Below are 13,618 nucleotides of genomic sequence, written 5' to 3' on the forward strand. Positions count from 1 at the left end.
CCTTCTTGGCCACGTGAACACATTGCTGGCTCATGTTCAGCTGGCTGTCAAGAGACACCCTCAGCATTCCTTTCAGTCACTCTTATCCCCATAGACACCAAGGATCCTGAATATCATTATTCCCATTTCCCTAGCAGAGAACCAAAGCACCATTAACATCACAGACCAGTGGCAGATGACATCTCAGACTCTACATCCTACCATCCTACTTTCTTTTTTCCAGGCCAGTGACAGAGAATCTGCCATCTGTAGGGAGCACATCTGCCAGTGGCATGTTTACAGATAGCAGCTGTGGATTTACCAAGTGAGGAGGTGAATTGCCAAGGAATGAAAAACAGTCTTGCCCTAAAGAGGTCATCGTTTCTGTAGGTGGAGAGCATTCAGAGGTCTGGAGATCTCACAACAAACAAATGCAAATGTATTTACTGATCAGAATTAGCTACGGTGAGCTCATGGCATAGAGTAAGAGCTGATACATTTTAATGGAGAAAGGATGAGAAAATTATGTGCTGGATATGTGACAAGAATCCAGGGTGAAGGTTTTAAACAGTCAAAGAGAAGAGCAAGAATGCCTCTGGTTTAACTCCAAATTGTAGCCATTCTAGCAGCTAAAAAAATAAATCACATTGTGAGATATTTTGGCTACCACCAAGTGCTCAGTAACAGCATAAAAATACATGGTATGAAATCTTACTAAATTACATAGTAAGGAAACACTCACACCATGTATACATCACTGAAGAAAAACAGGGTTATCTTTCCACTAGTGGTCCTTTCAGAGCTACAGCTGACAGGCATTTATGTCAGAAGCTGTTCTGACATGAACAGTAGCTGTTTGTAGTGCAAAAATATACAAGCTCCTGAAGCTGAGCTTCTGGCTCCTGCAGAACAGGCTTCTAAACCCTTGGCAATGTATCTCCACTAACTGTGCCATTCAGCATAGTCTCAGGAATCTGCTTTTTGTCCCCAGCTTCTTCAGCTGTACACTCAGGAGGCTCTAGGTCATCATATCTTCTCCGATAGACCACCCTTGAGATTAGTGTGATCAGAAACATTTCCATGATGAGGAGCTGCTGGGCCACATCTGCCAAATAAAACAGGAGACAAAGAAAAGCCCCCCCAGAAGGGGTGAAATCAGATCCCCCAAAAAAGGATCACCTGGCTTGTTAATCTTCGTCTGTGCAAAAAGAACAAACCTGACCACCCTGTCCCATTTCAGAGTGTCTCTCACACTCATCAGAATTCCAGCATTGCCTATCAATAAGCATGCAATGACTTATAAATCCCAAATGCAAGAGATTTAACAATAGCTGTGCAGGTTGGTGCATTTCCCTCTCATTTCTAATGCCATCTCTTCTCATTATCAAGTTTTCCTCTGCAATTCTGAAAGCTATAAAACCATTGTTCCTGTTTGCTAATTAAAACCCGGGATTCTCCAAAAGCTACATGATCCCAGGAAAGGAATAGTTTGAGAAAACACCAAATATCACAGGCAGACCTAGCACCATTATATGTAAATGAAGAACATCCTTCCCAAGAGAACTTACATGCTCCTCTAGCTGAAGAGGAGAGTGGTGGAACACAGGCAATGATCCTTTGCGTGGCCAACATCCTGATAACAGTTGTTTGCACATTGTTCAGAATGACAATGAACTGCACCAGAACGAGCAAACAGATGACTTAGCTACCAGGAACAGGTTTACAGTTCACACAACAACCCTCTTTTGGCTCATTTCTCCTTTCTTGTCTTCCCTCTCCTCCCAACTACCAGCAGGCTGCCTGTAGCTGTCTGGTGATACACTCTCACATTCGCAGAGTTTGCTGTCTCACACCTGGATTCACCCTAAGGCAGCTTATTGCATTTATAAGTACTTAATAATTCATTTAACAGAGACTTTAATGCAGCAGTCCTTCTATACTGTTCAAGTTCCTGATCAAGAGGGGTGCATTTCCAAGGATTCTGTTGTATTCCTTTCAGGGCACTGTGCAATAAGGGTAGCTCTGGCCCTGAGCTTTTTCAATGTAAGTATCTGGTTCTGTTCCTCACTGTTTAATGACTCCCAACCATTTTCATTAATATCTAACTCTAAAGTGCAGAATGGCTAAGGAAAATATTGTCAAAACAGAGCATTGTTACATCCTGAAGCAATTCAAAACAACAGCCACCTACACATCCTCTCCTAGTTTGTAGAACCACACACACCAGCATTTCATCACTGTGTTCCAGGATGCTACATCTACAAAGCTTTCTGCTAGCCTCACAGAAGGGGCTGTTTTGATTTCACTTGCCTAAAGATAAGTGGATTTTATGCAGCTTTCACACCTCCAGCACTCCTGAGAGGCTAGATGTAAATTGGCTCAAGCTGAAACTGAACGGCAGCCAAGGAGAGTACTTCAAAAGGATGCAGCTTTAATCAAGTAAAAAGATGCCTTTAAATAGTGTATTTAATGGAAAATAAAACACTGTAGCTTTTCAACAAAGGAAGAGCCAGAGAGACAGGCTTTATACCAGCAATTAAAAGAAATTCTTATCAGAAATATTAAACTTCTTACCTGATAAAGAGCAAACTTTGGGATGATCTTTTTACAGTTAAGGACCTTTCTAACTTGTCGAAACATGATTCCGACTGGCCACAGACCAATAATGGTGAGGACACCAACAACACAGTTAATCCATATTGCAGCTCCTTTGGGAGATAACTGAGAAACAAATTAAACAAGTGTACCTATAAAACTTAACAGTGCATTTTACTGTTTCCAGCAAGAAGTTGTGAATTGGGTGATGCAGATGTTAAAATGCTTGTTTCAGTCTCCATAAAAGCTGATGGCAGCAGCTGCTGGGGCCTGCATGGGAATCCTGCACAGCACCAACTGCAGTAGTAGTATGAGTGCTCTCACTCAGCAGGCACAGACATGTGAATCTGTTTAACCTGGGAAGGTAACAATTAACACAACCCCTCAATCTGACCTCAGAATGCTCAGCACCTCGTCAGAGCATAATCAACATTCAGTGAGGTATTTTATTTTATACCATGAAACAACATCCAAAAAACTTATTACTTTGAATCTGAGTTACTCAGGAGATGTAAAATTATCAGCAGATAGACCTCTCCATCACCTTGTGGTTTATGTGGTACAAAGCAGAAGTACTTTCTTTTCTACTCTGCACAGATATAAAAATGACCATGATTTGCAGTAGAACATAAAATTAGGCTTCCTGTTTACTTGTCAGTACACACACTTGGGCAGGTACATCCCACAGGGCAACTCGCAGTCCTGCTAATCATAGAATCATAGAATCATGGAATGAGGTTGGAAGGGACCTCATCTACTCCAACCTCCCCACCACGGGCAGGGACACCTCTCAACTAGGCTTGGCTGCTCAAGGCCTCATTCAACCTGTCCTTGAACATCTCCAGAGACCAGACATTCTAAGCACGCACACCAGGAGCATAATATTGGAGCATATTGGAACATAACCTGGTGCCCAACCCACCCTGATGCCCAGTTTCTTTCCAAGAGAAGCCAGGAAATGGAAAGTCTAAGAGAAGGCAGAATTTATATGCTTCAGGGTCCCAAAAGAATACAGTGAAAACTCACTTGGAAGTGCCCCTGGATTTCACAGTGCTAACAGCAACCCTAAAACCTGTGGATCTGGTGGACCACCTGTGATTAAAACATTTACTTACATTATAAAGAGTGTAGTTGCCATTAGTCCAGAGCACTATTGATAAAAAGATGAGGATGGGTCGAAAGCAAGCAAACTGAAAGGTGCCCAGCTTCAGCCAAAAGAGAGCTCGCCTGGCCAAAAAGTGAAACAAGAAAACAAGAATCAAAAAGAAAACAATCACATAGGCCAAGATCTTAGCAACCCATTCACAACTTTTTTTGTAGCCAGGTGGGGGTTGGTCTCTTCTGCCAGGCACCTAGTGACAGAACAAGAGAATACAGCCTCAAGCTGTGCCAGGACAGCTTCAGGCTGGGTGTTAGGAAGTTCTTCACAGAAAGAGTGATTGGCATTGGAATGGCCTGTCCTTGGAAGTGGTGGAGTCACCACAGAATCATACAATGTCAGGGGCTGGAAGGGACCTCAAAAGATCATCTGGTCCAGCCCCCCTGTCAGAGCAAGATCACCTAGAGCAGATCATACTGAAACACATCTAGACAGTTCTTGAACATCTCCAGAGAGGAAGACTCCACAACCTCCCTGGGTAGCCTGTTCCAGTGCTCTGTCACCCTCACAGTGAAAAAATTCTTCCTCAGGTTCACATGGAACCTCCTATGCCTCAACTTCCACCCATTGCCCCTTGTCCACCATCCCTGGAGGTGTTTAAAAAGAGGCTGGATTAGGCATTTAATGTCATGGTTTAGTTAATGAGAAGGTGTTAGGTTGGACTAGATGATCTTGAAGGTCTTTTCCAACCTGATTAATTCTGTGATCACACTGTGCACTTTTTTGGTTTAAATATTGTCAACTCTTAAACTTTTTCCACTGCCACAGTGTGTGGGCAAAATCTGGGGAGAACAGTTACAGGTTTCTGCACAACAATGCCACTTGCTCTTGCCTTGCTGCTGTACTGTTTCAGTTCACTGATGAAATTGGGTGATTCGGCCTTCCTGGTCAGGTACTTGTCCTGTGGTAGATGAAGAAAGGAAATCACACAGCCCTAGGTGAAAGGACTGGTAGTTTTTTTTGGTGCATCTTGAATGCTGCCATGTAGTGTGGAGGTTTGCTTCTTCATACTCTAACAGCAGGGAAGTATTACCTTTAGCTTGGCAAACTGCACAAGGCCAGCAGGACAGCTCAGGATTTTCTTACTTCTGTCGGCCTAAGTTGGGTCCAGAACACAGCCCATACACAGTTACCTGGCCAGGCAGCATTAAAAGCCACCTCAACATCTTGAGTACTGTGTCCAGTTCTGGATTCTTCAATTTAAGACAGAATAGGCTTCCCAGAGAGGTTGTGGGGTCTTCTTCTATGGAGACTTTCAAGGCCTGTCTGGATGTGTTCCTCTGTAATCTGTGTCAGATTGTATTGTCCTGCTCTGGCAGAGGGGTTGGACTTGATGATCTCCTTGGGTCCTTCCAACCCCTAGCATCCTGTGATCCTGTGTCTAGTGAAGGGTGATGAAGCTGATAAGAGGCCTGGGATACAGCCCTGTGAGGAGAGGCTGCGGGAGCTGGGGTTGTTTAGCCTGGAGAAGAGGAGGCTCAGAGGTGATCTCATTGCTGCTTACAACTAGCTGAAGGGAGGCTGTAGCCAAGTAGGGTTGGTGTCTTCTCCCAGACAACCGGCAATAGAACAAGGGGACTCAAGTTATGCCAGGGGAGGTCCAGGCTGGATGTTAGGAGGAAGTTTTTCCCAGAGAGAGTGATTGGCATTGGAATGGGCTGCCCAGGGAGGTGGCGGAGTCACCGTCCCTGGGGGTGTTGAAGCAAAGCCTGGATGAGGCACTTAGTGCCATGGTCTGGTTGATTGGACAGGGCTGGGTGCTAGGTTGGGCTGGATGATCTTTGAGGTCTCTTCCAACCTGGCTGATTCTATGATTCTATGCACTTTTCTAACAGGAGGATATGACATCTGACTGACCCAAACTCAATTTCAGTCCTTCCAGAACAAGCTGTGGCTGCTACAATTGGCTCACATTTTAGCCTATTACTGTGTGTTATTTCCCATACTGTCGGTGTTGTCTATGCTGTAGCACCTTAGACCCTTGAGAAAGCCATCAGAGGTGTGCCAGCAAACAAAAGGCTGCCATTTAGTATGCTAGAGGATACAGCACAAACACATGTGGAAAGGCCTGCAACTACCCAGCCACTTAGTGTTTGTGTGTCTGACCAAAGATTTATAATCCCCAAAGGGCTTTAAAGAGCAATATGAGAAACTGCAGTGCAGTTACTGCAACACCACAAATTGTGTCTATCTAACCATCACACCTCTTCTGCCACATCTCTCCCCACTGTGTGGCTCATTACTTTGCCTCATCTATGTACTGTATCTTGATAGCTTTCCCAGGACATCTTGATAGCATATGGCTTTTTAAAGAGACTTAATCCCTCCCTTGGAGTAGCTCCCTGTTTACCCAGGAGATACCTACCAAAAGAATATGAGACTGACCTTTGTCTGGTATAGATTGCTCATGTCTCAAAAAAATTACACCCTGTCATGGGAAAAGGCTAAAAGTCAGAAGCAGAGACAGCAGATGGGCTTCCCAGTACTACAGACACTGGAGAAGGAGCCCTAAGCCCTCTGCAGAACAAAAAAAGGCTGTTTTTTCTTTTCAAACAGCTGTCCTTCCTCCCAGCAGTAGGGACTACCTAGGTCCTGAAAGCAGTTGGCATTATTATCTAATTAGCACAAGCAGGCACTGTACTGGCCAACAGGAGAGGCATAGCAGTGGAGCCTCTCCCAGACTCTGCTGCAGTCTATACATAGGATGACAGGCATGGAAAGAAAATACATATACTGGTGACATTAAATCTACGGTCCAGCTCAGAGCTGTGGCATCTCTTCAGCTCTGACTGCTGAAGTAAACCTGAACCAATGCTGATGAAAACCAGTAGAAGTCATTTAGATCCATTATCAGTGGCTGCAGACAACCATTTCTTGGAGGTCCATTTTCAGTTAGTTTACTACCTGTTCTTCTTGATGCCCCCTCCAATGTAAACAATTAGTGTTTACTTCATTAAAATTAAATGATGGAAACAAGAATTTAGATTCTGATACTGAATGAGGCAGTTAAAGGATAAATTGTTATGACATCAACAAAGGAATTTCTGCAAATCACATCTGCATCACACACTGCTACATGTCTTCTGTTGGATGCTTTCATTTAACCAGACCATGAATTCCCTAAGGTCCCTCTGACACCAATGTCCAGGGCCTCACAGAAAAACCTCTGTCTTGCACATTCAGGCCTTCAGCTTTTGCTCTTAATGAGATAAACATTCTCATAGTCTGTGCCAGCAGGAAAGCCCTGGGAAACACATGAGGCTTCCAGACTGTGCTGCAGCGTGTAAATGACTGGGTGACACCAGCCAGAGTGAGAGCCAGGCTGTGCACAAAGAATGCACCCATAGGAACAGCTCTCCAGCCTCACTCCACTTCTCTGAGGTGCATTAAGTTTAGCAGAAGAAAATGTTTGCTTTTCCCTTACTAGACCACGCCATTTCTTTCAGAACAAAGCTTTCCAGGAATCACACCTGTTTCTTGTTGTTGTTGCTGTTCTAAAAGTTAATTTACTCTGAAATAGCTTTAAAGTCAAATTCAGAATGAAACATTTCCATTTCAACAAAGCAAGAGAAATTTTCTTTCTAAGGCAGCCTCAATCTCACAATGCTGCCTGTGGAAAAATACCCAATTCTGCCTGTGAAAAATGCCCAATTTGGAGACATTTGTTCCCTTCTGGAATGAAAAGAAATGGAAATCTCAGTTATTACGTTTCCTAGAGGAGAAATTCTCCCTCCCACATACCTCTGCTTACTATAGAAACAGTTTCTGGGAGGAGAACAGGATTAGCTGCAGAGATACTACAGCGTTCAGCATTACTGTGAGTGGGAACATGGCACTGGGTTCAAAGCAAGGGAGCTCAAGCTCTGGAGTCTTAAAATGCAGCAGAATTCTGCGTTCCGACGATGAACTAAATTAGCGGTGATGTACGGCCCCAGAGCGATGGCACTGTTCAAAACAGATGGCTTGAGAGTGGCTTTTGGGAAGTGAGGAAGCCCTTTGCTGTAAGCATGTCCTTGCCAAGCTGGCTGAATTCCAGCAGTCGTTTTCCAGCTGAGAGATCTTAAAGAGCAACTCACCTAGTGATGCGCACACGAGGGAGGCAAAGACAGCAGCAGCAGCAGGGACCGGTGCTGATCGTGAAGTGACCATTTTCAAACCTCCTGAGGAGAAGCTTTTGACCTCCACACTCTTTAATCATCATCATCAGGAACTTGTGGATAACTATAGCAAAAAATCTAGGAGAGGAAGAAAATGGCAGCTTGAATTTCCCTGCGTGTCTCTTGTACGCCTGTGCAAGGCCAGCGCTGCCTTCTGTCCGCTTTGCAATCGACAAAAATAAAGCCTTCTGCTTTCCATCATCTTGGAGGGCCAGAACTGCCCTGACCTCACTGAAAGAGGAATAAAGTGAGGCACAGAGCAGCTGTGGAGTTTCCCAAAGCTGCACTTGGTGGCTAGTGTCAGAGTCAATATGAAAGCACAGGCTTTAATAGGCTTGCCCAAGTCAATATGGCCGTATTTTTCCCTCAGTTGTCTAGTTCAGACTGGTACAAACTTTTCAAAACAAGTCCTCTTCCCCCTCTAAAAAGAGAAAACCACCACCAAAACCCAACAACAGGCATCACTAGGTTCATACATTTATACCTATGTAGCTATCATTGAATGCACAGGCCCAGTCAGGGCGTGGCTTCTCTGATCCAAGCACCGACTGCTGCAACCCCACCTCTCCCTCCTTCACCAGCTGCACATTCTCAACCCTTCCCAGATTGTGCATCCACTCTTTCCACCCTGTCCCAAACAAATTTAGGGAACTGATTCACTGAAATCCAGCTTCACCGAAGAAAAGAGTTCCTCGTCAGCTGCACTACCTCCTTGAAGGAGTTTGCAGTGCAACTGGAGACAGAGTGGTATGGATGCAAGTGAGGGGGTGGGAAGCTGTACCTTGGGCAAGGGAGAAGGGGGAATTCCGGCAAGTGCCTCAGGTCTGGATCTTTGGAAGCTTCTGTCGATCTGTGCTACCTGCACAAATTGCTGCATGCTAACACTGTCCCCTGCTACTGTATTTTCCCTCCTTTGTCATCTCAGTCTCTTAGTAAATGCAGTGTGACATGGGGTGAGGCTGTTGGTGATAGTCTGTGATACTGTCCTGCAGAATGTTTCAAAACCATCCTGAAATCAACTGTGGAGTACCCAAGGGCACAATATCCCCCTCCTTGGCTCTGCCTACCAGGGCTGTGCCACCACCTCCAGAAAGCAAGGACCACATTTCTCCCTCTTTCTCTATGCATGTCAGACCTGTCAGGCTCATCCAGAAAGTGCTTTTATCAGGACAACTGTGGAACATTTTTGCACTGATTTACCCATCAGAGGCTCAATTGCCACCATTAATAATAGATCTCCACAGCTCAACGGAAAGAAGAAGTCACAGGTCAGAATCTCATTCCACATGACATGCAGAGAGAGGAGAGAAAAGGCTGCTGCTTCAAAGCTACTGTCAATCCCAGGGATCAATTACATGCAAGTCACAGATCTTTCATACTGAGGTTCCCACACTAGGGGACTGTAGCACTGGGAACTGCTTCAGCATTTTCCACTTCCCAGAAAAGAGCTGCCAAGAGATTTCCACTCGAACCAAAAATTACTAAATTGGTAAATTTACAAAATGACTGTGTTTACCAAGAGCAGCAGATGTTTAGAGGGAAGAAAATCAGGGTTTGGGGCAACTTCTAGAAATAAGTAGAATACTCACACTGCTGCTGTGAAATCTGTAAACATTGTTGAGCGAGGAATCCACATGCCAATGCAGGAAGTAGTAGCCATCACCTACAAAGAAAGGGAGGAGGTTATATGAGGGACAGAGACAAAGCAAATTCACAGAGTCACAGGATGTTAGGGGTTGGAAGGAACCTCTGGAGATCTTCCAGTCCAACCCCCCTGCCAGAGCAGGAGCATAGAATCTAGCACAGGTTGCACAGGAACACATCCAGACAGGGCTGGAAAGTCTGCAGAGAAGGAGACTCCACAACCTCTCTGGGCAGCCTGTGCCAGGGCTCTGTCACTCTTTCAGTAAAGAAGTTCTTCTTCTTGTTGAGGTGAAACTTCCTGTGCTGCAACTTACATCCACTGCCCCCTGTCTATCCCAGGGCACAGGTGAGCAGAGGCTGTCCCTGTCCCTTCCATCCTGACCTCAGCCCTCAGCTATTTATAACCATTGATTATATCATCTCTCAGCCTTCTCCTCTCCAGAGCAACCAGCCCCAAGGCTCTCAGCCTTTCATCATCAGGCTGTGCTTCAGTCCCTTCAGCATCCTTGTAGCCCTCCCTTAGAATCTCTTCAGTAGATCCCTGTTCATCTTAAACTACAGAGCCCAGAACTGGATGCAGCATTCCAGGTGGGGCTTCATTAGGGCAGAGTAGAGAGGGAGGAGAACCTCCCTCCATCTGCTGGACACACTCTTCTTAATGCACCCCAGGACACCACTGGCCTTCTTGGCCACAAGGGCACATTGCTGTCCCATGGAGAGCTTGTTGTCCAAATTTATGTGGATTTTCAGGGAAACCCCTATTCTCAACATTCACTTTTATCTATTTTCTGGGAAAACTTACTGGAGCTGCAGCATTAATCCAAATTATGATTGATCTTTTGGAGGAGGGGATTTTCCTATAGATGTAGACAGCTTCCTCCATAAACACCAGATTAGCAATTAGCATCATCAGGGTCAAGATTGCAAAGAGAAATCTCCCTGGTAGGTTGAGGCCTGCAGAGAGAGAAAAGAAAACTGCCAGTTCTGGTTTATTTCATTTAATGTAAACTCACCATCTCTGAGGAGCTTCTTAGCCCTATTCTTGCAAAGACTTGCTCTCATCCTTAGCCACATTGATAGACCATTAACTCCATAAGAGAATTCAAAGTTCAGGAGTAAATCTTTCCAGCATCCACAGACAGCATGTGAGAAGAACAGTGTGGCCAGTAGGACGAGGGAGGTTATTCTTCCCCTGTACTCAACACTGCTCAGGCCACACCTTGAGTGCTGTGTCCAGTTCTGGGCCCCTCAGTTCAAGAGAGATGTTGAGGTGCTGGAACGTGTCCAGAAAAGGGCAACAAAGCTGGTGAGGGGCCTGGAACACAAACCCTATGAGGAGAGGCTGAGGGAGCTGGGGTTGTTTAGCCTAGAGAAGAAGAGGCTCAGGAGTGACCTCATTGCTGTCTACAACTACCTGAAGGGAGGTTGTAGCCAGGTGGGGTTGGGCTCTTCTGCCAGACAACCAGCAATAGAACAAGGGGACACAGCCTCCAGTTGTGCCGAGGGAAGTATAGGCTGGATGTTAGGAGGAAGTTGTTGGCAGAGAGAGTGATTGGCATTGGAATGGGCTGCCCAGGGAGGTGGTGGAGTCACCGTCCCTGGAGGTGTTCAAGAAAAGACTGGATGAGGCACTTAGTGCCGTGGTCTAGTTGACTGGCTAGGGCTGGGGCATAGGTTGGCCTGGATGATCTTGGAGGTCTCTTCCAACCTGGTTGATTCTAAGAATATGCATCCATGTTCCCATATTATGCAAAAGTTCCCTTCAGAAAGGTGGAGTTCCAGGACAAACATCCTTAGATGAATGCAAGTACGTAACAGAATAGAAAGTAAACACATAATATAAATCTATAGAGCAAACACATGTTCTGGGAACTTTTCCAGGCTGACAACAAGCAAATATGTATTTATTTTCCCAGTATTAGCTCTTTGCTTCCATTGAGCATTCGTAGGCATCCTTGTGCATATCTCCCTTAGTCACACAAACTTGTTAGAGGCTCAGTATGGAAGTTTGTGGAGCACACTAACAATGAAAAGATGTATCTAGCCTGAGATTAAATGATGCCTTCACTAAATTTCTGCTTCAAGGCTGGATATGAACATTAACATTTGCCCATGGCAGATGGGTTTTATGTCTCCATTTATGCTACGTATGGGTATCAACTTTTACCCACAACTAATGGCTGAGGTAACCAGCAATAGAACAAGGGGGCACAGTCTCAAGTTGTGCCAGGGTAGGTATAGGCTGGATATTAGGAAGAAGTTCTTCACAGAGAGAGTGATTGGCATTGGAATGGGCTGCCCAGGGAGGTGGTGGAGGCACTGTCCCTGGGGGTCTTCAAGAAAAGACTGGCTGAGGCACTTAGTGCCATGGTCTGGTTGATTGGATAGGGCAGGGTGATAGGTTGGACTGGATGATCTTGGAGGTCTCTTCCAACCTGGTTGATTCTATGATTCTATGATTCTATGTTTTACCCAAGAAAGGTGCTTCTGGAGACAGCAGAAAGCACTGCCATGGAGTTACACTTAATTTAGGAGAAGTTCATGTTCATCACTGGTATGAAGTCCCGCTGTGGCTGCAGCCTGTCTATTGGCAGTGCATGCAAAGGTGAACCTCTGCCCCAGCCTGCTGGAATAAAAACCCACGACGATTCTAGGCTTGGCTACAGGTGGAGCAGTCACCATAGGCAGAGGTCAATGGGCTGGGTCATCCCTCGGGATCCCCGGCACTCTCCTCTGGCCACCCTTCCCTCGCCGATCGGCCCGGCCGCGGCTGTGTGCCGGGGAGCCTTGCTATTCTCTCTCCCTCCCACGAATTCCGGCCGCGACGGGGAGCCGCCAGCCTCCTCCCGGGGGGTTCCTCGGCGGGGAAGCTCGGCGGTGGGATGGGCAGAGGTAGCAGCAACGGCAGTCACCGCCACCCCCGCCTGTGGGCGCTGCGTCCCCCACACGCTTCCCTCCCTCGCCCCGGCCCCGGCGGGCAGCTGCACTTACTTTGGAGCAGCTCCTGCGAGTAGGGCGGCTCCCTGGCGCTGCAGGACGGGTGGAGGGTCCCGTTCGCCTGGCTCTCCATGGCGCTGCTGCCGCCGGCGCCCACCGCGGTGCCCTGACAGTGCGGAGGGGACAGGGCACAGCGGGCGGCAGGCGGTACCCGCCCGGCGGTCCCCGTGCGGCGCGGGAGGTGCGATGCCGGAGCCGCCGAGGTTAATGATTAGCCCGAGAGCCGCGGCCGGGCGGGCGGCGCGCAGAGCTCGGCCTCCGAGCTTCCTCATGGCGCCTTGCGACTCCGGCCACCGGCGTGGGGAACGCTGCCCAGCCCGGGAGGCATGGCGCCCGTCTCCTTCCCACTGTGTCTGCGGGGACTCACTGTCCGCCTGCTCCCGGCGCCTCTGCCCGGCGGTGCTCTGGCGGAAGCCGCCCCCCATTCCCTGTCCTTCGGAGGCAGAGGGTGTCAGGGCACCTTGAGTGGAGTCTTGCTGCCAGCCGGGGCAGGATGGGCAACCAGCCAGGATTCCCTAGTCGGATTCTCCGGTGTCGTGCCTGCCTTCACCTGAGCCAGGTCAGAGGAGCCCTGAGCACCAGACCCTCTGCAGGGGCCTGGGGAGGCAGAAAGTTGTTTGGTCAGCATAATAGTTGTTCAAAATGCTTTTCATGGAGTCTTCCACCAAAAACTTCTCGATTTTCTTGGTGAGTGAGATGAAAAGCTGCACCAGCTTCTGCGCAGGCTGAAGGAGAGCACAGCGAGAGCAGGAATACATCAGAGGATTCTCCACTTTCTCTCATGTTTCACCGTCTGGAAGGGGCCTTTCTGAAGCTTGAGCCTTTTCAAGATGCTTCCAGGGAAAGGAAATCAGCCATGAAATGATGGAGTTTGGTGACCCACCAACTTTTTCTGGATAGTCGGTCTGAAAGCTTAGCTGCACATAGCTGCAGAGGGGTGGCTACAGCACCAAGAGACAGAACAGCAGGTGGCATGCTGCATAAATAAATGCAAAGTAGTGTTCAGGGATGTCTTCATCCTTAGCTACTTATGCAATGAGGAGCTATTGCCACTCAGGAGAGAGATCTTTGGGCCACGTTGCCTAGA

General features: G+C 47.2%; 1 protein-coding gene across 1 annotated transcript; it reads right to left on the bottom strand.

Annotated features, from left to right (window-relative positions):
* Positions 1 to 208: 208 nt before the first annotated feature.
* On the bottom strand, positions 209 to 12,971 carry LOC135179895 (organic solute transporter subunit alpha-like). The gene is made up of 8 exons (XM_064151989.1): positions 12,526 to 12,971; positions 10,337 to 10,488; positions 9,480 to 9,553; positions 7,810 to 7,968; positions 3,690 to 3,801; positions 2,554 to 2,700; positions 1,548 to 1,653; positions 209 to 1,084 (listed from the first exon to the last, which is right to left on the bottom strand). The coding sequence occupies exons 1-8, from the start codon at positions 12,602 to 12,604 to the stop codon at positions 897 to 899; spliced, it is 1,017 nt and encodes a 338-aa protein (XP_064008059.1). The 5' UTR covers positions 12,605 to 12,971; the 3' UTR covers positions 209 to 896.
* Positions 12,972 to 13,618: the final 647 nt, after the last annotated feature.

This window comes from Pogoniulus pusillus, chromosome 12, assembly GCF_015220805.1.
Source record: "Pogoniulus pusillus isolate bPogPus1 chromosome 12, bPogPus1.pri, whole genome shotgun sequence".
Classification (NCBI taxonomy): domain Eukaryota; kingdom Metazoa; phylum Chordata; class Aves; order Piciformes; family Lybiidae; genus Pogoniulus; species Pogoniulus pusillus.